Below are 24,000 nucleotides of genomic sequence, written 5' to 3'. Positions count from 1 at the left end.
TATACCTGTTACACCTGTTATACCTGTTACTACTGTTACACCTGTTTCTACTGTTACACCTGTTATACTTGTTACACCTGTTACACCTGTTATACCTGTTACTACTGTTACACCTGTTATACCTGTTACTACTGTTACACCTGTTATACCTGTTACTACTGTTACACCTGTTACACCTGTTTCTACTGTTACACCTGTTATACTTGTTACACCTGTTATACCTGTTACACCTGTTATACCTGTTACTACTGTTACACCTGTTATACCTGTTACTACTGTTACACCTGTTACACCTGTTACTACTGTTACACCTGTAATACCTGTTACTACTGTTACACCTGTTATACCTGTTACTACTGTTACACCTGTTATACCTGTTACTACTGTTATACCTGTTACTACTGTTACACCTGTTACTACTGTTACACCTGTTATACCTGTTACACCTGTTATACCTGTTACTACTGTTACACCTGTTTCTACTGTTACACCTGTTATACTTGTTACACCTGTTATACCTGTTACACCTGTTATACCTGTTACTACTGTTACACCTGTTATACCTGTTACTACTGTTACACCTGTTATACCTGTTACTACTGTTATACCTGTTACTACTGTTACACCTGTTACTACTGTTACACCTGTTATACCTGTTACACCTGTTACACCTGTTATACCTGTTACTACTGTTATACCTGTTACTACTGTTACACCTGTTACACCTGTTATACCTGTTACTACTGTTACACCTGTTATACCTGTTACTACTGTTATACCTGTTACTACTGTTACACATGTTACTACTGTTACACCTGTTATACCTGTTACACCTGTTATACCTGTTACTACTGTTATACCTGTTACACCTGTAACTACTGTTACACCTGTTAATACCTGTTACACATGTTACACCTGTTATACCTGTTACTACTGTTACACATGTTACACCTGTTACTACTGTTATACCTGTTAAACCTGTTACACCTGTTACACCTGTTACACCTGTTATACCTGTTACACCTGTTAATAAATGTTACACCTGTTATACCTGTTACTACTGTTACACATGTTACACCTGTTACTACTGTTATACCTGTTAAACCTGTTACACCTGTTACACCTGTTACTACTGTTACACATGTTACACCTGTTACTACTGTTATACCTGTTAAACCTGTTATACCTGTTATACCTGTTACACCTGTTACTACTGTTATACCTGTTACACCTGTTACACCTGTTATACCTGTTATACATGTTACACCTGTAACTACTGTTACACCTGTTACACCTGTTACACCTGTTATACCTGTTACACCTGTAACTACTGTTACACCTGTTACACCTGTTACACATGTTATACCTGTTACACCTGTTACACCTGTTAATACCTGTTACACCTGTTATACCTGTTACACATGTTACACCTGTTACTACTGTTACACCTGTTACACCTGTTACACCTGTTATACCTGTTACACCTGTAACTACTGTTACACCTGTTACACCTGTTACACATGTTATACCTGTTACACCTGTTACACATGTTACACTTGTTATACCTGTTACACCTGTTACACCTGTTATACCTGGTACACCTGGTACACCTGTTACACCTGTTACACCTGTTACACCTGTTACACCTGTTACACCTGTTACACCTGTTACACCTGTTATACCTGTTACACTTGTTATACCTGTTACACCTGTTACACCTGGTACACCTGTTACACCTGTTACACCTGTTATACCTGTTACACCTGTTACACCTGTTACACCTGTTACACCTGTTACACCTGCTACCTGAAGGAAATGATAAAGTACATAAAGGAACATGGTGGTTAAATCCAGCAGCAGTACTGCTGGTCTACTAGAGGAAGTGGAGACAGAGATCATGTCTTCTAGGGCAGGCAGAGGTAAAGGTGACAGGAGACAGTGGAAGAGGGGGAGAGATCATGTCTTCTAGGGCAGGCAGAGGTAAAGGTAACAGGAGACAGTGGAAGAGGGGGAGAGATCATGTCTTCTAGGGCAGGCAGAGGTAAAGGTGACAGGAGACAGTGGAAGAGGGCGAGAGATCATGTCTTCTAGGGCAGGCAGAGGTAAAGGTGACAGGAGACAGTGGAAGAGGGGGAGAGATCATGTCTTCTAGGGCAGGCAGAGGTAAAGGTGACAGGAGACAGTGGAAGAGGGGGAGAGATCATGTCTTCTAGGGCAGGCAGAGGTAAAGGTGACTGGAGACAGTGGAAGAGGGGGAGAGATCATGTCTTCTAGGGCAGGCAGAGGTAAAGGTGACAGGAGACAGTGGAAGAGGGGGAGAGATCATGTCTTATAGGGCAGGCAGAGGTAAAGGTGACAGGAGACAGTGGAAGAGGGGGAGAGATCATGTCTTCTAGGGCAGGCAGAGGTAAAGGTGACAGGAGACAGTGGAAGAGGGGGAAAGATCATGTCTTCTAGGGCAGGCAGAGGTAAAGGTGACAGGAGACAGTGGAAGAGGGGGAGAGATCATGTCTTCTAGGGCAGGCAGAGGTAAAGGTGACAGGAGACAGTGGAAGAGGGGGAGAGATCATGTCTTCTAGGGCAGGCAGAGGTAATAGTAACAGGAGACAGTGGAAGAGGGGGAGAGATCATGTCTTCTAGGGCAGGCAGAGGTAAAGGTGACAGGAGACAGTGGAAGAGGGGTAGAGATCATGTCTTCTAGGGCAGGCAGAGGTAAAGGTGACAGGAGACAGTGGAAGAGGGGGAGAGATCATGTCTTCTAGGGCAGGCAGAGGTAAAGGTAACAGGAGACAGTGGAAGAGGGGGAGAGATCATGTCTTCTAGGGCAGGCAGAGGTAAAGGTGACAGGAGACAGTGGAAGAGGGGGAGAGATCATGTCTTCTAGGGCAGGCAGAGGTAAAGGTGACAGGAGACAGTGGAAGAGGGGGAGAGATCATGTCTTCTAGGGCAGGCAGAGGTAAAGGTGACAGGAGACAGTGGAAGAGGGGGAGAGATCATGTCTTCTAGGGCAGGCAGAGGTAAAGGTAACAAGAGACAGTGGAAGAGGGGGAGAGATCATGTCTTCTAGGGCAGGCAGAGGTAAAGGTGACAGGAGACAGTGGAAGAGGGGGAGAGATCATGTCTTCTAGGGCAGGCAGAGGTAAAGGTGACAGGAGACAGTGGAAGAGGGGGAGAGATCATGTCTTCTAGGGCAGGCAGAGGTAAAGGTGACAGGAGACAGTGGAAGAGGGGGAGAGATCATGTCTTCTAGGGCAGGCAGAGGTAAAGGTGACAGGAGACAGTGGAAGAGGGGGAGAGATCATGTCTTCTAGGGCAGGCAGAGGTAAAGGTGACAGGAGACAGTGGAAGAGGGGGAAAGATCATGTCTTCTAGGGCAGGCAGAGGTAAAGGTGACAGGAGACAGTGGAAGAGGGGGAGAGATCATGTCTTCTAGGGCAGGCAGAGGTAAAGGTGACAGGAGACAGTGGAAGAGGGGGAGAGATCATGTCTTCTAGGGCAGGCAGAGGTAAAGGTGACAGGAGACAGTGGAAGAGGGGGAGAGATCATGTCTTCTAGGGCAGGCAGAGGTAAAGGTGACAGGAGACCGTGGAAGAGGGGGAGAGATCATGTCTTCTAGGGCAGGCAGAGGTAAAGGTAACAAGAGACAGTGGAAGAGGGGGAGAGATCATGTCTTCTAGGGCAGGCAGAGGTAAAGGTAACAGGAGACAGTGGAAGAGGGGGAGAGATCATGTCTTCTAGGGCAGGCAGAGGTAAAGGTGACAGGAGACAGTGGAAGAGGGGGAGAGATCATGTCTTCTAGGGCAGGCAGAGGTAAAGGTGACAGGAGACAGTGGAAGAGGGGTAGAGATCATGTCTTCTAGGGCAGGCAGAGGTAAAGGTGACAGGAGACAGTGGAAGAGGGGGAGAGATCATGTCTTCTAGGGCAGGCAGAGGTAAAGGTGACAGGAGACAGTGGAAGAGGGGGAGAGATCATGTCTTCTAGGGCAGGCAGAGGTAAAGGTGACAGGAGACAGTGGAAGAGGGGGAGAGATCATGTCTTCTAGGGCAGGCAGAGGTAAAGGTGACAGGAGACAGTGGAAGAGGGGGAGAGATCATGTCTTCTAGGGCAGGCAGAGGTAAAGGTGACAGGAGACAGTGGAAGAGGGGGAGAGATCATGTCTTCTAGGGCAGGCAGAGGTAAAGGTGACAGGAGACAGTGGAAGAGGGGGAAAGATCATGTCTTCTAGGGCAGGCAGAGGTAAAGGTGACAGGAGACAGTGGAAGAGGGGGAGAGATCATGTCTTCTAGGGCAGGCAGAGGTAAAGGTGACAGGAGACAGTGGAAGAGGGGGAGAGATCATGTCTTCTAGGGCAGGCAGAGGTAAAGGTGACAGGAGACAGTGGAAGAGGGGGAGAGATCATGTCTTCTAGGGCAGGCAGAGGTAAAGGTGACAGGAGACAGTGGAAGAGGGGGAGAGATCATGTCTTCTAGGGCAGGCAGAGGTAAAGGTGACAGGAGACAGTGGAAGAGGGGGAGAGATCATGTCTTCTAGGGCAGGCAGAGGTAAAGGTGACTGGAGACAGTGGAAGAGGGGGAGAGATCATGTCTTCTAGGGCAGGCAGAGGTAAAGGTGACAGGAGACAGTGGAAGAGGGGGAGAGATCATGTCTTCTAGGGCAGGCAGAGGTAAAGGTGACTGGAGACAGTGGAAGAGGGGGAGAGATCATGTCTTCTAGGGCAGGCAGAGGTAAAGGTGGACAGGAGACAGAAACAGCAGACCTGAAGAGGTGAACAGTGGTAGAGAGAGTTGCAGCGGTACCAGAGACAGTCACCCACAGGCTGTGTCAGTTTGGTAGTGAGGACTTTCTAACATAGCAGAGAACGGGGAGGCTTTTAAAACAAGAAAGGGTGACAGGAAGTAATATTTAAAGTGTCATGAGTAAAACCAAGTGAAAGCTTGTTGGCAGTGAGGCTTCTGGACGCAGTGACAGAAAGAAGACTGAAGGCAGTGAAAGACTCCATAAAGTAGCAGAGAAACAGGAAGTAAGAGAATTCAAACAGCTGGCAATCAGTGAGGAATAATCTCTGAGGAATTTGGGGAAATGTAGCCCTTTGTGCCTTCTAACCTGGCAGCAGCAGAGTCCACTTCTGGTTTAGTTGCGGGTAGTATCGGTTCCTCATCGAAGTCGTAGGAGAAGAGATGGAAGGGAGAGTGGGGGAGGTAGGGCATGCGCTCAGGGGAGGGGCGGTTTATACCCCGCGTGGTAACTTCAGTGGTAGCAGGGATGGTGACAGTGGACTTACGCCTAGCGAGGAGAGCTGTCAGCTGAGAGGGCTGGGCCAATGGGGAGATGGGGGAGGAGATCAGAGGGGGAGGAGGAGTCAGGGTAGCCAGTGGGGACGGCAGAGAGACAGGAGGAGGAGGAGTCAGGGTTGCCAGTGGGGACGGCAGAGAGACAGGAGGAGGAGGAGGAGTCAGGGTAGCCAGTGGGGACGGCAGTGAGACAGGAGGAGGAGGAGGAGTCTGGGTAACCAGTGGGGACGGCAGAGAGACAGGAGGAGGAGGAGGAGGAGGAGGAGGAGGAGGAGGAGGAGGAGGAGGAGTCAGGGTAACCAGTGGGTACGGCAGAGAGACAGGAGGAGGAGTCAGGGTAACTAGTGGGGACGGCAGAGAGACAGGAGGAGGAGGAGGAGGAGGAGGAGGAGGAGGAGGAGGAGGAGGATGGCTTTTCTTCCTCTTCTCTTCCTCCTGTTCTCGCTCTTTAATTTCTTTATTTTTTCTCAAAGTGATGCAGCTGGAGGAAGTGATGCAGTTGGAGGAAGTGATGCAGTTGGTTCTGTGAACGCTGGTTGACTGGTTCTGTGTCGATTTTCTGGGAACAGAAGGATGGATGGAGGAGAGGGGTGGATGAATGTGTAAAAATAGAGATTTGTCATTCACATCACAATAACATGGCAGATGACCTTAAGGTTAGATGGGGACATGAGAGGCAGAGGCAGGATCCTACATCCTTCTAGAACTTGGGATTAGTCTATGCGTTAGGGTTGTGGAACTATCTGGGACTTTAGGGAAACATGGCCGATCCAGGAGACTCTCGACCAGGAAAACAAGAACGCAACACGTAGCAGAGGAAGTTCAGTGAGGAACGTTGATTTAACGAGGCAAATCAGTTAAGAACAAATTCTTATTTACAATGACGGCCTCATGGGGCAGAACGACAGATTTTTACCTTGTCAGCTCGGGGATTCGATCCAGCAACCTTTCGGTTACAGGCCAAACGCTCTAACCACTAGGCTACCTGCCTCTAACCACTAGGCTACCTGTATCTAACCACTAGACTACCTGCCTCTAACCACTAGACTACCTGCCTCTAACCACTAGACTACCTGCCTCTAACCACTAGGCTACCTGCCTCTAACCACTAGGCTACCTGCTCTAACCACTAGACTACCTGCTCTAACCACTAGACTACCTGCCTCAAACCACTAGGCTACCTGCCTCTAACCACTAGACTACCTGCCTCTAACCACTAGGCAACCTGCCTTGTTCATGGGGCAGAACGACAGATTTTTACCTTGTCAGCTCGGGGATTCGATCCAGCAACCTTCCGGTTACAGGCCAAACGCTCTAACCACTAGGCTACCTGCCTCTAACCACTAGGCTACCTGTATCTAACCACTAGACTACCTGCCTCTAACCACTAGACTACCTGCCTCTAACCACTAGGCTACCTGCCTCTAACCACTAGGCTACCTGCTCTAACCACTAGACTACCTGCTCTAACCACTAGACTACCTGCCTCAAACCACTAGGCTACCTGCCTCTAACCACTAGACTACCTGCCTCTAACCACTAGGCAACCTGCCTCTAACCACTAGGCTACCTGCCTCTAACCACTAGACTACCTGCCTCTAACCACTAGGCTACCTGCCTCTAACCACTAGGCTACCTGCCTCTAACCACTAGACTACCTGCTCTAACCACTAGACTACCTGCTCTAACCACTAGACAACCTGCTCTAACCACTAGACTACCTGCTCTAACCACTAGACTACCTGCTCTAACCACTAGACTACCTGCTCTAACCACTAGGCTACCTGCTCTAACCACTAGACTACCTGCCTCTAACCACCAGGCTACCTGCTCTAACCACTAGACTACCTGCTCTAACCACTAGACTACCTGCTCTAACCACTAGGCTACCTGATCTAACCACTAGACTATCTGCTCTAACCACTAGACTATCTGCCCTAACCACTAGACTACCTGCTCTAACCACTAGACTACCTGCTCTAACCACTAGACTACCTGCTCTAACCACTAGACTACCTGCTCTAACCACTAGACTACCTGCTCTAACCACTAGGCTACCTGCTCTAACCACTAGACTACCTGCTCTAACCACTAGACTACCTGCTCTAACCACTAGGCTACCTGCTCTAACCACTAGACTACCTGCTCTAACCACTAGACTACCTTCCTCTAACCACTAGACTACCTGCTCTAACCACTAGACTACCTGCCTCTAATCACTAGGCTACCTGCTCTAACCACTAGGCTACCTGATCTAACCACTAGACTATCTGCTCTAACCACTAGACTATCTGCCCTAACCACTAGACTACCTGCTCTAACCACTAGACTACCTGCTCTAACCACTAGACTACCTGCTCTAACCACTAGACTACCTGCTCTAACCACTAGACTACCTGCTCTAACCACTAGACTACCTGCTCTAACCACTAGACTACCTGCTCTAACCACTAGGCTACCTGCTCTAACCACTAGACTACCTGCCTCTAACCACCAGGCTACCTGCTCTAACCACTAGACTACCTGCTCTAACCACTAGGCTACCTGCTCTAACCACTAGACTACCTGCCTCTAACCACCAGGCTACCTGCTCTAACCACTAGACTACCTGCTCTAACCACTAGACTACCTGCTCTAACCACTAGGCTACCTGATCTAACCACTAGACTATCTGCTCTAACCACTAGACTATCTGCCCTAACCACTAGACTACCTGCTCTAACCACTAGACGACCTGCTCTAACCACTAGACTACCTGCTCTAACCACTAGACTACCTGCTCTAACCACTAGACTACCTGCTCTAACCACTAGACTACCTGCTCTAACCACTAGGCTACCTGCTCTAACCACTAGACTACCTGCTCTAACCACTAGACTACCTGCTCTAACCACTAGGCTACCTGCTCTAACCACTAGACTACCTGCTCTAACCACTAGACTACCTGCTCTAACCACTAGACTACCTTCCTCTAACCACTAGACTACCTGCTCTAACCACTAGACTACCTGCCTCTAATCACTAGGCTACCTGCTCTAACCACTAGGCTACCTGATCTAACCACTAGACTATCTGCTCTAACCACTAGACTATCTGCCCTAACCACTAGACTACCTGCTCTAACCACTAGACTACCTGCTCTAACCACTAGACTACCTGCTCTAACCACTAGACTACCTGCTCTAACCACTAGACTACCTGCTCTAACCACTAGACTACCTGCTCTAACCACTAGGCTACCTGCTCTAACCACTAGACTACCTGCCTCTAACCACCAGGCTGCCTGCTCTAACCACTAGACTACCTGCTCTAACCACTAGACTACCTGCTCTAACCACTAGGCTACCTGATCTAACCACTAGACTATCTGCTCTAACCACTAGACTATCTGCCCTAACCACTAGACTACCTGCTCTAACCACTAGACTACCTGCTCTAACCACTAGACTACCTGCTCTAACCACTAGACTACCTGCTCTAACCACTAGACTACCTGCTCTAACCACTAGACTACCTGCTCTAACCACTAGGCTACCTGCTCTAACCACTAGACTACCTGCTCTAACCACTAGACTACCTGCTCTAACCACTAGGCTACCTGCTCTAACCACTAGACTACCTGCTCTAACCACTAGACTACCTGCTCTAACCACTAGGCTACCTGCCGCCACTGTATACTAGTGTTAGTTCTCAGAACTTTAAGGGAACATTTAGGAGGATAGTGAGGTGTTTATGACTACCAGGTGGTCTGAGACTAATTGACCACAATTAGGGGGGGAAGAGGATAAGGACATGCTATAGAGTTTAATACATTACCCAGGAGGTGTTATAGTGTGTACTACAGTACTACAGTACATAGATGTTATAGTGTGTACTACAGTACTACAGTACATAGATGTTATAGTGTGTACTACAGTACTACAGTACATAAATGTTATAGTGAGTATTACAGTACTACAGTACATAGATGTTATAGTGTATACTTCAGTACAACAGTAACTAGGAGGTGTGCAGAGGATGGAATAGGTAGAAGTTAGCCTTTACCATTGATAGTTAAGGTTTGAAATGGGGCTCGGGTCATCTGACCCTATAGCTGTGGTTATAAGGGTGGTGTGCGGACTGCAGACTGCGGAATGTCTGAGGTATTGTCCTACACACATTATGATGTAATATTTGGACAGGGCCTCACTAATAGTTACTCTATCAGGGCCCTCTATAACAACTGGGCAGGGCCTCACTAAGAGCTACTCTGTCAGGGCCCTCTAAAATACCCGGGCAGGGCCTCACTAAGAGCTACTCTGTCAGGGCCCTCTATAATATCTGGACAGGGCCTCACTAATAGTTAATCTATCAGGGCCCTCTATAACACCTGGGCAGGGCCTCATTAATAGTTACTCTCTCAGGGCCCTCTATAATACCTGGGCAGGGCCTCATTAATAGTTACTCTCTCAGGGCCCTCTATAACACCTGGGCAGGGCCTCATTAATAATTACTCTCTCAGGGCCCTCTATAATACCTGGGCAGGGCCTCATTAATAGTCACTCTCTCAGGGCCCTCTATAACACCTGGGCAGGGCCTCATTAATAGTTACTCTCTCAGGGCCCTCTATAATAACTGGGCAGAGCCTCACTAAGAGCTACTCTGTCAGGGCCCTCTATAATATCTGGACAGGGCCTCATTAATAGTTACTATCTCAGGGCACCCTATAACACCTGGGCAGGGCCTCATTAATAGTTACTCTCTCAGGGCCCTCTATAATACCTGGGCAGGGCCTCATTAATAGTTACTCTCTCAGGGCACCCTATAACACCTGGGCAGGGCCTCATTAATAGTTACTCTCTCAGGGCCCTCTATAATACCTGGGCAGGGCCTCATTAATAGTTACTCTCTCAGGGCCCTCTATAACACCTGGGCAGGGCCTCATTAATAATTACTCTCTCAGGGCCCTCTATAATACCTGGGCAGGGCCTCATTAATAGTCACTCTCTCAGGGCCCTCTATAACACCTGGGCAGGGCCTCATTAATAGTTACTCTCTCAGGGCCCTCTATAATACCTGGGCAGAGCCTCACTAAGAGCTACTCTGTCAGGGCCCTCTATAATATCTGGACAGGGCCTCACTAATAGTTACTCTCTCAGGGCCCAATATAACACCTGGGCAGGGCCTCATTAATAGTTACTCTCTCAGGGCCCTCTGTAATACCTGGGCAGGGGCTCATTAATAGTTACTATCTCAGGGCACCCTATAACACCTGGGCAGGGCCTCATTAATAGTTACTCTCTCAGGGCCCTCTATAATACCTGGGCAGGGCCTCATTAATAGTTACTCTCTCAGGGCCCTCTATAACACCTGGGCAGGGCCTCATTAATAATTACTCTCTCAGGGCCCTCTATAATACCTGGGCAGGGCCTCATTAATAGTCACTCTCTCAGGGCCCTCTATAACACCTGGGCAGGGCCTCATTAATAGTTACTCTCTCAGGGCCCTCTATAATACCTGGGCAGAGCCTCACTAAGAGCTACTCTGTCAGGGCCCTCTATAATATCTGGACAGGGCCTCACTAATAGTTACTCTCTCAGGGCCCAATATAACACCTGGGCAGGGCCTCATTAATAGTTACTCTCTCAGGGCCCTCTGTAATACCTGGGCAGGGCCTCATTAATAGTTACTATCTCAGGGCACCCTATAACATCTGGGCAGGTTCTCATTAATAGTTACTCTCTCAGGGCCCTTTATAATACCTGGGCAGGGCCTCATTAATAGTTACTCTCTCAGGGCCCTCTATAACACCTGGGCAGGGCCTCATTAATAGTTACTCTCTCAGGGCCCTCTATAACACCTGGGCAGGGCCTCATTAATAGTTACTCTCTCAGGGCCCTCTATAATACCTGGGCAGGGCCTCATTAATAGTTACTCTCTCAGGGCCCTCTATAACACCTGGGCAGGGCCTCATTAATAATTACTCTCTCAGGGCCCTCTATAATACCTGGGCAGGGCCTCATTAATAGTCACTCTCTCAGGGCCCTCTATAACACCTGGGCAGGGCCTCATTAATAGTTACTCTCTCAGGGCCCTCTATAATACCTGGGCAGAGCCTCACTAAGAGCTACTCTGTCAGGGCCCTCTATAATATCTGGACAGGGCCTCACTAATAGTTACTCTCTCAGGGCCCAATATAACACCTGGGCAGGGCCTCATTAATAGTTACTCTCTCAGGGCCCTCTGTAATACCTGGGCAGGGGCTCATTAATAGTTACTATCTCAGGGCACCCTATAACACCTGGGCAGGGCCTCATTAATAGTTACTCTCTCAGGGCCCTCTATAATACCTGGGCAGGGCCTCATTAATAGTTACTCTCTCAGGGCCCTCTATAACACCTGGGCAGGGCCTCATTAATAATTACTCTCTCAGGGCCCTCTATAATACCTGGGCAGGGCCTCATTAATAGTCACTCTCTCAGGGCCCTCTATAACACCTGGGCAGGGCCTCATTAATAGTTACTCTCTCAGGGCCCTCTATAATACCTGGGCAGAGCCTCACTAAGAGCTACTCTGTCAGGGCCCTCTATAATATCTGGACAGGGCCTCAATAATAGTTACTCTCTCAGGGCCCAATATAACACCTGGGCAGGGCCTCATTAATAGTTACTCTCTCAGGGCCCTCTGTAATACCTGGGCAGGGCCTCATTAATAGTTACTATCTCAGGGCACCCTATAACACCTGGGCAGGGCCTCATTAATAGTTACTCTCTCAGGGCCCTTTATAATACCTGGACAGGGCCTCATTAATAGTTACTCTCTCAGGGCCCTCTATAACACCTGGGCAGGGCCTCATTAATAGTTACTCTCTCAGGGCCCTCTATAATACCTGGGCAGGGCCTCATTAATAGTCACTCTCTCAGGGCCCTCTATAACACCTGGGCAGGGCCTCATTAATAGTTACTCTCTCAGGGCCCTCTATAATACCTGGGCAGGGCCTCACTAAGAGCTACTCTGTCAGGGCCCTTTATAATACCTGGGCAGGGCCTCATTAATAGTTACTCTCTCAGGGCCCTCTATAATACCTGGGCAGGGCCTCATTAATAGTTACTCTCTCAGGGCCCTCTATAATACCTGGGCAGGGCCTCATTAATAGTTACTCTCTCAGGGCCCTCTATAACACCTGGGCAGGGCCTCACTAAGAGCTACTCTGTCAGGACCCTTTATAATACCTGGGCAGGGCCTCATTAATAGTTACTCTCTCAGGGCCCTCTATAATACCTGGGCAGGGCCTCATTAATAGTTACTCTCTCAGGGCCCTCTATAATACCTGGGCAGGGCCTCATTAATAGTTACTCTCTCAGGGCCCTCTATAATACCTGGGCAGGGCCTCATTAATAGTTACTCTCTCAGGGCCCTCTATAATAGTTACTGATTGGTTGACATACTGTACACTTATAAATGTTGTGATTAAACTTAGCAAAAATATATAATAAATTATATTACCAAACAAATATAAATGACATGAAACACAATAGAAACATGATTTAGAGCACCTTTTAAATGATATAATGGGCAGGAAACCCAATACATCTCCATCGTTCATTGAAAGACATGGGTCATTTATGCCCTTTTGATATAGCCAATTATTTCAATGAATATTTCACTGGTAAAGGGGAACAAACTCAGAAGTGAAATGACAACATTGAACAGAGAACCATCATATATGTTTCATATAAAATATCTAATAATGAAAGAGAAGGATTTCTGTTTTGAATTTGGTCAAGTTAGTGTGGGAGAAGTGGAAAACTTGTTACTCATGTCATGACTTGATTTGATTTAATCATCAGTCTGTTGTCATGACGTTGATTTGATTTAATCATCAGTCTGTTGTCATGACGTTTCCCTGTTGGTGAGGTTTATGACCCCCATAAATACCGTTCCCCCGTTTCTCTCTCTACTCTACAAAATGGACTCTTGGAAAGCCTTTTGTCAACATAGAGAGAGTGTGGTAACATGAAAAGGTTGGGAACGGAACAATGTTTTTCGGTAATCCAACCAGTTGAAAGTATCCATTGGTACTTAAAGAATATGATGTCAGATCAGTTGTCGTCTGGGACATTATATCTGATGACAGGACGACATAAATTACATAGTGGAAAGTCTACACATTCTGGTTATCAGATTCACATGGAATTGTTGTGCAATTTAAATATTCAAATATTAAACTATTTGTGAAAAGATAAAATATAATTTTAGTTTTAAAATTAGATAATTATTTTCAGAAATAAAATATGCTCACTCAGTAGCCACACCCACGTAAATAGGCATTGGTTGGAAATTATGAACCAACCCCTTTTCTAAATTTCTATAAGCCAACCTCAGCGTGAGCTCTGTTTGCGAATGGTTGAAGGACTTCGACCTAACAAAATTAACATTGTGTTCCCGATGACATGAAGACTGATGTCCATAAGTTTAAAATGGCTAATATCAACTTCAGAACTAAGCCAACCTCAGCGTGAGCTCTGTTTGCAAATGGTTGAACAACTACGACCTAACGAAATTAAAATTGTGTTCCCGATGACATGAAGACTGATGTCCATAAGTTTAAAATGGCTAATATCAACTTCAGAACTAAGCCAACCTCAGCGTGAGCTCTGTTTGCAAATGGTTGAAGGACTACGACCTAACGAAATTAAAATTGTGTTCCCGATGATGTGAAGTTTAAAAAGGCACATTTCAACGTGGGGGTGACGATCGCCACGAAGGAAGGATGAATTTTGACTACACCGGCCAGAATATAGAATGAGCTTATAGTAGAGCAACTTGGTATGAACTTTGAACTCTTATTCACTAAAGACGTGATACATCCTAGACGTCGAGTTAGCAGCAGCAGCTGTAAACGTGTGCCAGGAAAGGATGGACAATCTCTTCAGAACGACAGGGTACTACAACGTATCCATTCTACCACACGACGACAGCGTACTACAACGTATCCATTCTACCACACGACGACAGGGTACTACAACGTATCCATTCTACCACACGACGACAGGGTACTACAACGTATCCATTCTACCACACGACGAAAGGGGACTACAACGTATCCATTCTACCACACGACGACAGGGTACTACAACGTACCTATTCTACCACACGACGACAGACTACAACGTATCCGCCCAGAAATATTCTTCAAAAGCACAAGGGAGATCTCTGCTGGACAACCCAGCCTTCCATTGTCGACCAATCTATCGAAGCGCAGCTCAGAGTAAATATATTTATTGCATTTTCCTTTTTCCAAATGGGAGGTTATTTAGAATGCATAAGATTCTGTATTTACGATAGCACAGCTTCATAAGGTCCGATAGAGACCCAATCCTTCTGTTCCTCAGTCTTCCCGCTCTTTCATTCAAACCCAACCCCCGTTCTTTGTGTAACCAGCTGTCATATCGGCTCCGTCAGCCAGGGTCGTTTTCTTTTATGACATAATTAGTAATCAATGTATGATCCGTCCTGTGTATATGTAATTCTGTGTGACTATTGAGGTATTTAGTAAATAAATAATGAAACCACATTTTGAATGGCTGATTCAATTTGTTAGCCAGGGTTCGTGAAGACAATCAAGAATTTTATGACGTTCAGATGAGACTGAATAAGGTGATGATTAATAATTGACTGCTATTGATATAAAAGATTACAAGGTCTTTAAGAGTTTATTCAGAAGATAACAGCTCAATAAACATTATTCCGTGGTGCCCCGACTTTCTAGTTAATTACATTTACATGATTAGTTTAATCAGGTAATATTAATTACAGAGAATTGACTTTATAAATAGCATGTCAAATAATTTAATTTATCGTAAAGACACGAAACCCATCAATAATGGTAAGCCACCAGGTATAGACAACCTTGATGGGAAACTATGGAGAATGGTAGCAGACTGTATTACCACCAACCTAAGCCTAAAGGAGTATGTGTGTCCACAGTCGTGGAAGTACGCTAAAGTAATTCCACTACCTAAAAACATTAAAGCACCATTCGCTGGATTTAGCAGCCGTCAAATCAGCTGCCTGTTCTTAGTAAACTGATGGAGAGGACTGTGTTTGACCAAACACAATGCAATTTTTCCGAGAACAAGTTAACTACTGACTTTCAGCATGCATGTAGAGAAGGGCACTCAACTTATACTGCACTGACTCAGATGACTGATTATTGGTTAAAATAAATGGATAATAAGATGATAGCTGGAGCTGTCCAGCCTTTGATGTTATTGATCATTTAAAAAATAACTTTCTAAGGCTTTTCATCACCTGCCATCATATGGTTTGAGAGTTATCTATCCAATAGAACCCAGAGAGTGTTATTCAATGGAAGATTCTCTAACATCAGATATGTATGGTGCGGTGTCCCTCAGGGCAGTTGCTTTGGGCCGTTGCTCTTCTCTATTTTTGATACAACTCAACTAATTGTTCGGTCTCTGGTCTTGATTGTCCCATCTTGATTACTGTCCGGTAATATCGCGTATATAAATAAAACACCAGGCAAAGCTGCAGCTCAGAACAGAGCAGGAAGCCTTTCCCTTTAACTGCACATACAGAACTAAACATCATCAACACGCGTGACAGTCCTTCATGTTGACGAGAGATTAGCTGCTTCTCTACTAGTTATGATAATATTTACTGTAATATATACCAGATTGTTTGCATAATCAAATAAAATTCAGTTCAGACACCCAATACACCCCCCACAAGACAAGCCACCAGGGGTCTCTTCAGACACCCAATACACACCCCATAAGACATGCCACCAGGGGTCTCTTCAGACACCCAATACACACCCCACAAGACCAGCCACCAGGGGTCTCTTCAGACACCCAATACACACCCCACAAGACCAGCCACCAGGGGTCTCTTCAGACACCCAATACATACCCCACAAGACCAGCCACCAGGGGTCTCTTCAGACACCCAATACATACCCCACAAGACCAACCACCAGGGGTCTCTTCAGACACCCAATACACACCCCACAAGACCAGCCACCAGGGGTCTCTTCAGACACCCAATACACACCCCACAAGACAAGCCACCAGGGGTCTCTTCAGACACCCAATACACACCCCACAAGACCAGCCACCAGGGGTCTCTTCAGACACCCAATACACACCCCACAAGACAAGCCACCAGGGGTCTCTTCAGACACCCAATAAACACCCCACAAGACCAGCCACCAGGGGTCTCTTCAGACACCCAATACACACCCCACAAGACCAGCCACCAGGGGTCTCTTCAGACACCCAATACATACCCCACAAGACCAGCCACCAGGGGTCTCTTCAGACACCCAATAAACACCCCACAAGACCAGCCACCAGGGGTCTCTTCAGACACCCAATACACACCCCACAAGACCAGCCACCAGAGGTCTCTTCACAGTCCCCAAGTCCAAAACGAATTCACGGCAAAGTATTATGCAGAGCCATGATCGCATGGAGCTTACTTCCATTGCCAATTACTCAAGAAAACAACAAACTTACCTTTAAAAATTTATTCAAAAACAATTAATGGAACAACAGGGATTGTGAGGGGTCATACACTAACACACACACACACACGCACACACACACACACACAGTTGGCCAGGGGGGGGGTATGAAAGATCTATGAGACGCTTTATGAATGCGGCCCCCGGTGTGTGTGTGTGTGTGTGTGTGTGTGTGTATGTGTGTGTGTGTGTGTGTGTGTGTGTGTATGTTTGTGTTTGTGTGTGTGTGTGTGTGTGTACCAGGTGCTTTTCTGTTTCACAAGACCAGAGACACGTGTGTGACGGATGGGATAGCAATAGCAATAAAACCGTGTGTGTGTGTGTGTGTGTGTGTGTGTGCCAGCGTGCCTCTGTGTGCGTTATGTTAAAGCTCCTTCCATAAAACACAGTGGAGATGATCCAGCATGTATTCCCATGAGACACGCACGCACGCACACACACACACACACACACACACACACACACACACACACACACACACACACACACACACACACACACACACAGCTGCATCCACCATCACTCCACTGTCTGGACCCAGTGAACTCTGAGTGTATCTCCCAGCACACACACACACATGCCTGCATACATGTTCTGCACATAGGCATGAACACACACACACACAGAATGTTCACCATGCTGTTGTTATGCTAAGCGTAGCCGAGTCAGATACTGTCTGACTGTCCAGTGTTGTACTTACACAGGCCAAAGACTCGTTTACACTGAGAGAGAGAGAGAGAGAAGATAGGAGATAGGGTAGAGAAGAAGGAGAGGAGACGAAGGTGAGAGAGTGAAGGAGTAGGGGGAGCGGAGGAGAGGAGGGGAGGGGGAGAGAAGGAGGAGAAACTTGGAGAAGAGAAGGGTGAGAGGAGGAGAGGGAGGGGGAGAGGAGGGGAGGGGGAGGAGGAGAGACGTGGAGAGGAGGAGAGGAGGATCAGGGGGAGAGGGTGAGAGGTGGAGAGGGGGAGGGGGAGAGGAGGGGGAGGAGGAGAGGAGGGAGGGGGAGGAGGAGGAGAGATGTGGAGAGGAGGAGAGGGGGAGGGGGAGAGGAGGGGAGGGGGAGGCGGAGGCGGAGAAGGAGAGACGTGGAGAGGAGGAGAGGAGGATCAGGGGGATGTGACCTGATGTGAGCTCCTGTTGGAACACTCTGCTGTCCCTGTATCGGGGCATCAGTACCAGTATGTGGGAGGGGAGGGGGAGGAGGAGGATCAGGGGGATGTGACCTGATGTGAGCTCCTGTTGGAACGCTCTGCTGTCCCCGTATCAGGGCATCAGTACCAGTATGTGGGAGGGGAGGGGGAGAGGAGGATCAGGGGGATGTGACCTGATGTGAGCTCCTGTTGGAACACTCTGCTGTCCCCGTATCAGGGCATCAGTACCAGTATGTGGGAGGGGAGGGGGAGAGGAGGATCAGGGGGATGTGACCTGATGTGAGCTCCTGTTGGAACGCTCTGCTGTCCCCGTATCAGGGCATCAGTACCAGTATGTGCAGCAGTTCTGTGGTTAAATACATTTTAAAGCTGCATGATGAGACTCTAATGATGATTTGAAAAAAGTTGCTTGAAAGGCATGAGCTCTGCTTTGTTTTTTTTTGAGCAGGCTGTACACACAACATCGGTCTCTCATTCACAATTTGACAAGCACTTGATAATGTCTTGAATTTCACAGCGACATCCGCTTTGGCCGTAATGCACCCTAAAAACAAAATCAATGCCTTTGTGCCCAGAGTGCTGCGTTGTGCTCTTCTCCCTTGTGCTGTGCAATCCGAAGCGCCTCTCACTCACACGGCTCTCAGTCACCTGATCGGGTCTTTCTCGCAGGCTACAAGTGAAGACAGACACATCGGGGACGCAACTACGCACTTCCTCATCCAATTCCGAGGTGCATGTTAAAGATATGGGGAAGAACTGTCAACAGCAAAAGCACTAGCCTACGTCAATCTACTATCCCCCATAGTACAAAAGTTGACAGAATAGGTCAATACGTACTTATTTCTCGCACAGAATTCTATTCTAAGATAGTCTGAGACAGTTGTGGGATGCAACAGATCCCAAATTAATACAACCACTAGCATCATTTTTTGACGCAACAGATCAGAACGTTTAGCTTAAAATGTTGAAAAACCATTAGGATATTTCTTCACGCAGCAATGCAAACATGGCAGTAGGCTATGAACACAAATGTTACATTAGTGGAAAACACCATTATCAACAACAGTGACCGCAAATACAATTATACATGTAATGCTTTTATTATAACGGTGAAAATGATCTTCCCCAAACTTGAAACTCACACTTCTTCGCTTATGTATGTAGTTAGGCTCATGTATATAGTTAGACACCCCCTTACCAAAGCGGATTTAATGTGCTTCATATTATGAAGTTATTTGGCCTATGGGCTAGGTGACATGAAATGTGCGACTGATTCGAACAAGTTGTTTCTTATGCTTGGCATCATTCACAAGTGATAACATATGTATAATTCACAAGTGATAGGCTAATATAGTCACCCAGCAGAATATTCTTGATTTAATCTCCTATAGGGTAGTAGTGCACTACTTTAGACCAGGGTCTATAGGGTAGTAGTGCACTACTTTAGACCAGGGTCTATAGGGTAGTAGTGCACTACTTTAGACCAGGGTCTATAGGGTAGTAGTGCACTACTTTAGACCAGGGTCTATAGGGTAGTAGGGCACTACTTTAGACCAGGTTCTATAGGGTAGTAGTGCACTACTTTAGACCAGGGTCTATAGGGTAGTAGTGCACTACTTTAGACCAGGGTCTATAGGGTAGTAGGGCACTACTTTAGACCAGGATCTATAGGGTAGTAGTGCACTACTTTAGACAATGGTCTATAGGGTAGTAGTGCACTACTTTAGACCAGGGCCTATAGGGTAGTAGTGCAATACTTTAGACCAGGGCCTATAGGGTAGTAGTGCACTACTTTAGACCAGGGTCTATAGGGTAGTAGGGCACTACTTTAGACCAGGATCTATAGGGTAGTAGTGCACTACTTTAGACCAGGGTCTATAAGGTAGTAAGTAGTGCACTACTTTAGACCAGGATCTATAGGGTAGTAGGGTACTAAATAATATATGTGTAACATTTGTTTTGGTTTAGAATGGACCATTATCATGCGCCTGTATCAAAACAGGGGCGGGGGGAAAAATACATGTCATCTATGCCCTTAAACAGCGAATGGAGAACGCTTTTCCCCATGGTTTATTTTCATGCCAGCAAGCTAGGCCTGTTGTAAATATAAGCAATGTGTTTAATATTAGGAAAGTTGAGAAATAAAACATAGTAGGCCTAGCCTATAGAACGCTGATGGGATCCTCCTCTTTTTAGTAGAGGCCATCACTCTGTTTTCTCACGCAATTGCGTGCCTATAGTAATGTTGCGCAACATGGTAATACAGTCACCGCAACAGCCCTAAGCAAGACATCATTACTAGTGTGTGTAGCAGGACCTCAGTACCAGTGTGTCACGCCCTGACCATGGAAAGCTTTTCATTCTCTTTGTTGGTTAGGCCGGGGTGTGACTAGGGTGGGTCATCTAGGTGATTTATATTTTCTTTGTTGGTTAGGTCCGGGTGTGACTAGGGTGGGTCATCTAGGTGATTTATATTCTCTTTGTTGGTTAGGTCGGGGTGTGACTAGGGTGATTTAGGGTGTGACTCTAGGTGATTTATATTATCTTTGTTGGTTAGGTCAGGGTGTGACTAGGGTGGGTCATCTAGGTGATTTATATTCCTATGTTGGCCTGGTATGGTTCCTAATCAGAGGCAGCTGTTTATCGTTGTCTCTGATTGGGGATCATATTTAGGCAGCCATCTCCCCCTTTGTGTTTTGTGGGATCTTGTTTTTTGTGTAGCTGCCTGTGAGCAGCCCAGAACGTCATGTTTCGTTTTTCTTCTGTTTTTGTTGGTGAGTATATTAATTATTAAACATGTTAAATTCTACGCTTTGGTCCAATCATTATCGACGAGCGTGACACAGTGTGTGTACAGGACATCATTGAGGACTCCGTCCTTCTGCCTCCTCACTGGGGCAGGGTTCTTCTTTGTGGAGAAGAAGGACAAAACCCTGCGCCCGTGTATTGAATTCTGGGGCTTTAATAAAAACCACCACCCGCTTCCACTCATCACTTCGGCTTTCTAGCCTCTCTAGAGGGTTACCATCTTCTCCAAGTTAGACCTCCAGAACGCCTACCATCTGGTACGGATACGGGAAGGGGACGAGTGGAAGACCCACTTTAACACGGCTAGCGGGCATTACGAATACCTGGTGAAGCGATTCGGACTGATCAACGCTGCTGCTGTGTTCCAGGCCCTGGTTAATGACGTTCTCCAATGACATGGTGAACCGGTTCGTGTTCGTCTACCTCAATGACATCCTCCTCTTTTCCCCCTCAACTGAAGAACAGCGTCCGACATGTCCTCCAGCGTCCTCTAATCGTCAAAACGGAGAAAAATCTAATTCCATCGCTCCACCATCTCCTTCCTTGGGAAATATCATAGCAACAGGCAACATATAGATGGATCCTAGAAAGGTGAAAGTGGTGGCGGATTGGCTGCATGCTTCCTGAGAATTGCACATTTCTACCGTTGGTTCATCTGGTGTTACAGCACCCAGGGATTCCCACAAATCAGTAAACACGTTGTCTCCAGCTGCAGACCGAGCGTTCTTGAACCTCAAGCACCAATTCACTATAGCCCCTGTCCTAATCCATCCGGATCCGTCCCAGCAGTTTGTGATGGAGGTCGACGCATCGGACGTCGGAGTGGGGTCTGTCCTGTCCCATCGTCTCAACACCACAGAAAGGAATTACGACGTGGGGAACTGAGAACTACACGCGGTGAAGATGATGATGGATGAGTGGCGGCACTGGTTAGAGGGGGTGAAAAACCCATTCATAGTATGGACAGATCACAAGAACCTGGAATATCTCCGCACCGCCAAGCGCCTCGACTCGATGCTCGATGGGCCCTGCTATTCACTTGATTCAACTTCAACATCTCCTCCCACCCGGGGTCCAAGAATGTGAAGCTGGATGCGCTGTCACGACTCTATAGCCCCGCTACTACACCATCAGACCCCGAGACCATCCTTCCTAACTCTTGTCTCGTGGCTTCACTCATCTGGGGTATAGAGAACCGGGTACGTGAGTGTTCCCAGCCGGACCCCGGTGGGGGGCCTGGCTAAACGGATGTTTGTCTCGGACTCTGCCCATTCCCCGGGTTCTGGATTAGGCTCATTCCCCTCTTGGTTCCTGACGTCTCCGCGTTCGTCACTGCCTGAACCGTTTGTGCCCAGAATAAAACTCCTCGGCAAGCTCCAGCTGGCCTCCTTCAACCACTTCCTGTCCCTCGCCGTTCCTGGTCACATATACCCTGGACTTCGTCACTGGTCTCCCTCCATCTGATGGCAACACCACTATCCTTACGGTGGTGGACAGGTTGTCCAAAGCGTCATTTTCATTCCCCTCCCCAAGCTACCCTCAGCCAAGGAAACGGCCCAGCTCACGGTGCAGCACGTCTTCCCGTATACATGGACTTCCGGTGGACGTGGTCTCTGACCGTGGTCCTCAGTTCTCGTCCCGGTACTGGAAGGCGTTCTGCAAACTCATTGGGTCGTCGTCCAGCCTGTCCTCTGGGTTTCACCCACAGTCTAACAACCAGTCGGAGCCAATCACGACCTGGAGACGACTCTTCATTGCCTCGTCCCCGCCAACCTCACCAACTGGAGCCAGAAACTCGTGTGGGTGGAATGCGCACGCAATACCTTTCCCTGCTCAGCCACTGGTCTCTCGCGTTTCGAGTGTATCAGCCCGCTCTTCCCTGAGTGAGAGGAAAAGGTCAGCGTACTCATCCACTGCTGTTGCCGTACCTGGAAGAAAGCCCGGTCTGCCCTTTCTCAAGACAACCTCCAGGTATCGACGACAAGCGGACTGCCACCGGACCCCGGCTCCCCGTTATTGTCACGGGCAGAGAGTATGGCTGTCCATTCGGGATCTGCCCCTCCGGGTGGTGCTGTCACACCCTGATCTGTTTCACCTGTTTTGTGCTTGTCTCCACCCACTTCCAGGTGTCGCCCATTTCCTCCACATGTGCATTTATACCTCTGTTTGTCTGTTGCCAGTGCGTCTTGTCTCGTCAAACATACCAGCGTGTTTTTCTCTCTAGTCCTGTTTTCTAGTTCTTCCGGTTTTGACCATTCTGCCTGCCCTGAACCTGCCTGCCGTTCTGTACCTTTCTGACTCTGCACTGAATTACTGACCTCTGCCTGCCCTGACCTGTCTTTAGCCCCCTGTTTGGTCATTAAACATCTGTGATTCGAACTGTCTGCATCTGGGTCATCCTGAGTCATGATAGTCAGTACTCAGACAGTCTCATATAATCTGCCCTCCGTCTATTGAAGGGTTGTAACCTTGTGCCCTCTACCCACTTTATTGTCTCCCATACTCTCCAGTCTCCCCTTCTCTCTAGTCTCCCCTTCTCCCCTCTCCAGTCTCCCCTTCTCTCCAGTCTCTCCAGTCTCTTCAGTCTCCCATACTCTCCAGTCTCCCCTTCTCTCCAGTCTCCCCTTCTCTCCAGTCTCTCCAGTCTCCACTTCTCTCCAGTCTCCCCTGCTCTCCAGTTTCCCCTTCTCTCCAGTCTCCCTTCTCTCCAGTCTCCCTTCTCTCCAGTCTCCCTTCTCTCCAGTCTCCCCTTCTCTCCAGTCTCCCCTTCTCTCCAGTCTCCCCTGCTCTCCAGTCTCCCTTCTCTCCAGTCTCCCTTCTCTCCAGTCTGCCCTGCTCTCCAGTCTCCCCTTCTCTCCAGTCTCCCCTTCCCTCCAGTCTTTCAGTCTCCCCTTCTCTCCAGTCTCCCCTTCTCTCCAGTCTCCCCTTCTCTCCATTCTCCCCTTGTCTTCCCTTCTCTCCAGTCTACCCTTCTCTCCAGTCTCCCCTTCTCTCCCCCTCTCTCTCACCTCTTGCTCATGTCTTCTCCTCCTTGTCCCTTGAAGGGTTGGAACCCGGAGTGTTGAGTGGACGGGCTGCAGGGCGAGGCGTTCCCAGACCGCCCTAGAGATGCTCTGCGGCTCCGCCTCCTCTCCAGGCCCCTCCTCTTGTCCCCGAAGCTGGCGCGGCGGCGGTCCTTGAGGCCAGAGAGCCCTGTGGGCGGATTAGATTCATCATCGCCAT

General features: G+C 47.8%; 1 protein-coding gene across 3 annotated transcripts in view; it reads right to left on the bottom strand.

Annotated features, from left to right (window-relative positions):
• fhod3a (formin homology 2 domain containing 3a) overlaps window positions 1–24,000 on the bottom strand; it is a 192,085-nt gene that overhangs the window by 80,188 nt on the left and 87,897 nt on the right. For 2 of the 3 annotated variants that reach the window (XM_036953662.2, XM_036953663.2), the window contains exon 10: window positions 23,787–24,000. This exon is cut by the window's right edge and continues 19 nt beyond it. In XM_036953662.2, coding sequence (XP_036809557.2) covers window positions 23,787–24,000 — 214 coding nt within the window. Of the gene's footprint in view, window positions 1–5,104; window positions 5,852–23,786 lie in introns of all 3 variants that reach the window. The other variant, XM_090209439.1, reaches the window with a different exon arrangement.

Source organism: Oncorhynchus mykiss, chromosome 18, assembly GCF_057628025.1.
Source record: "Oncorhynchus mykiss isolate SJ-2025 chromosome 18, ASM5762802v1, whole genome shotgun sequence".
Lineage (NCBI taxonomy): Eukaryota > Metazoa > Chordata > Actinopteri > Salmoniformes > Salmonidae > Oncorhynchus > Oncorhynchus mykiss.
Note: the sequence above shows the minus strand (reverse complement) of the source record. Positions and strands in the feature narration are given on the sequence as shown.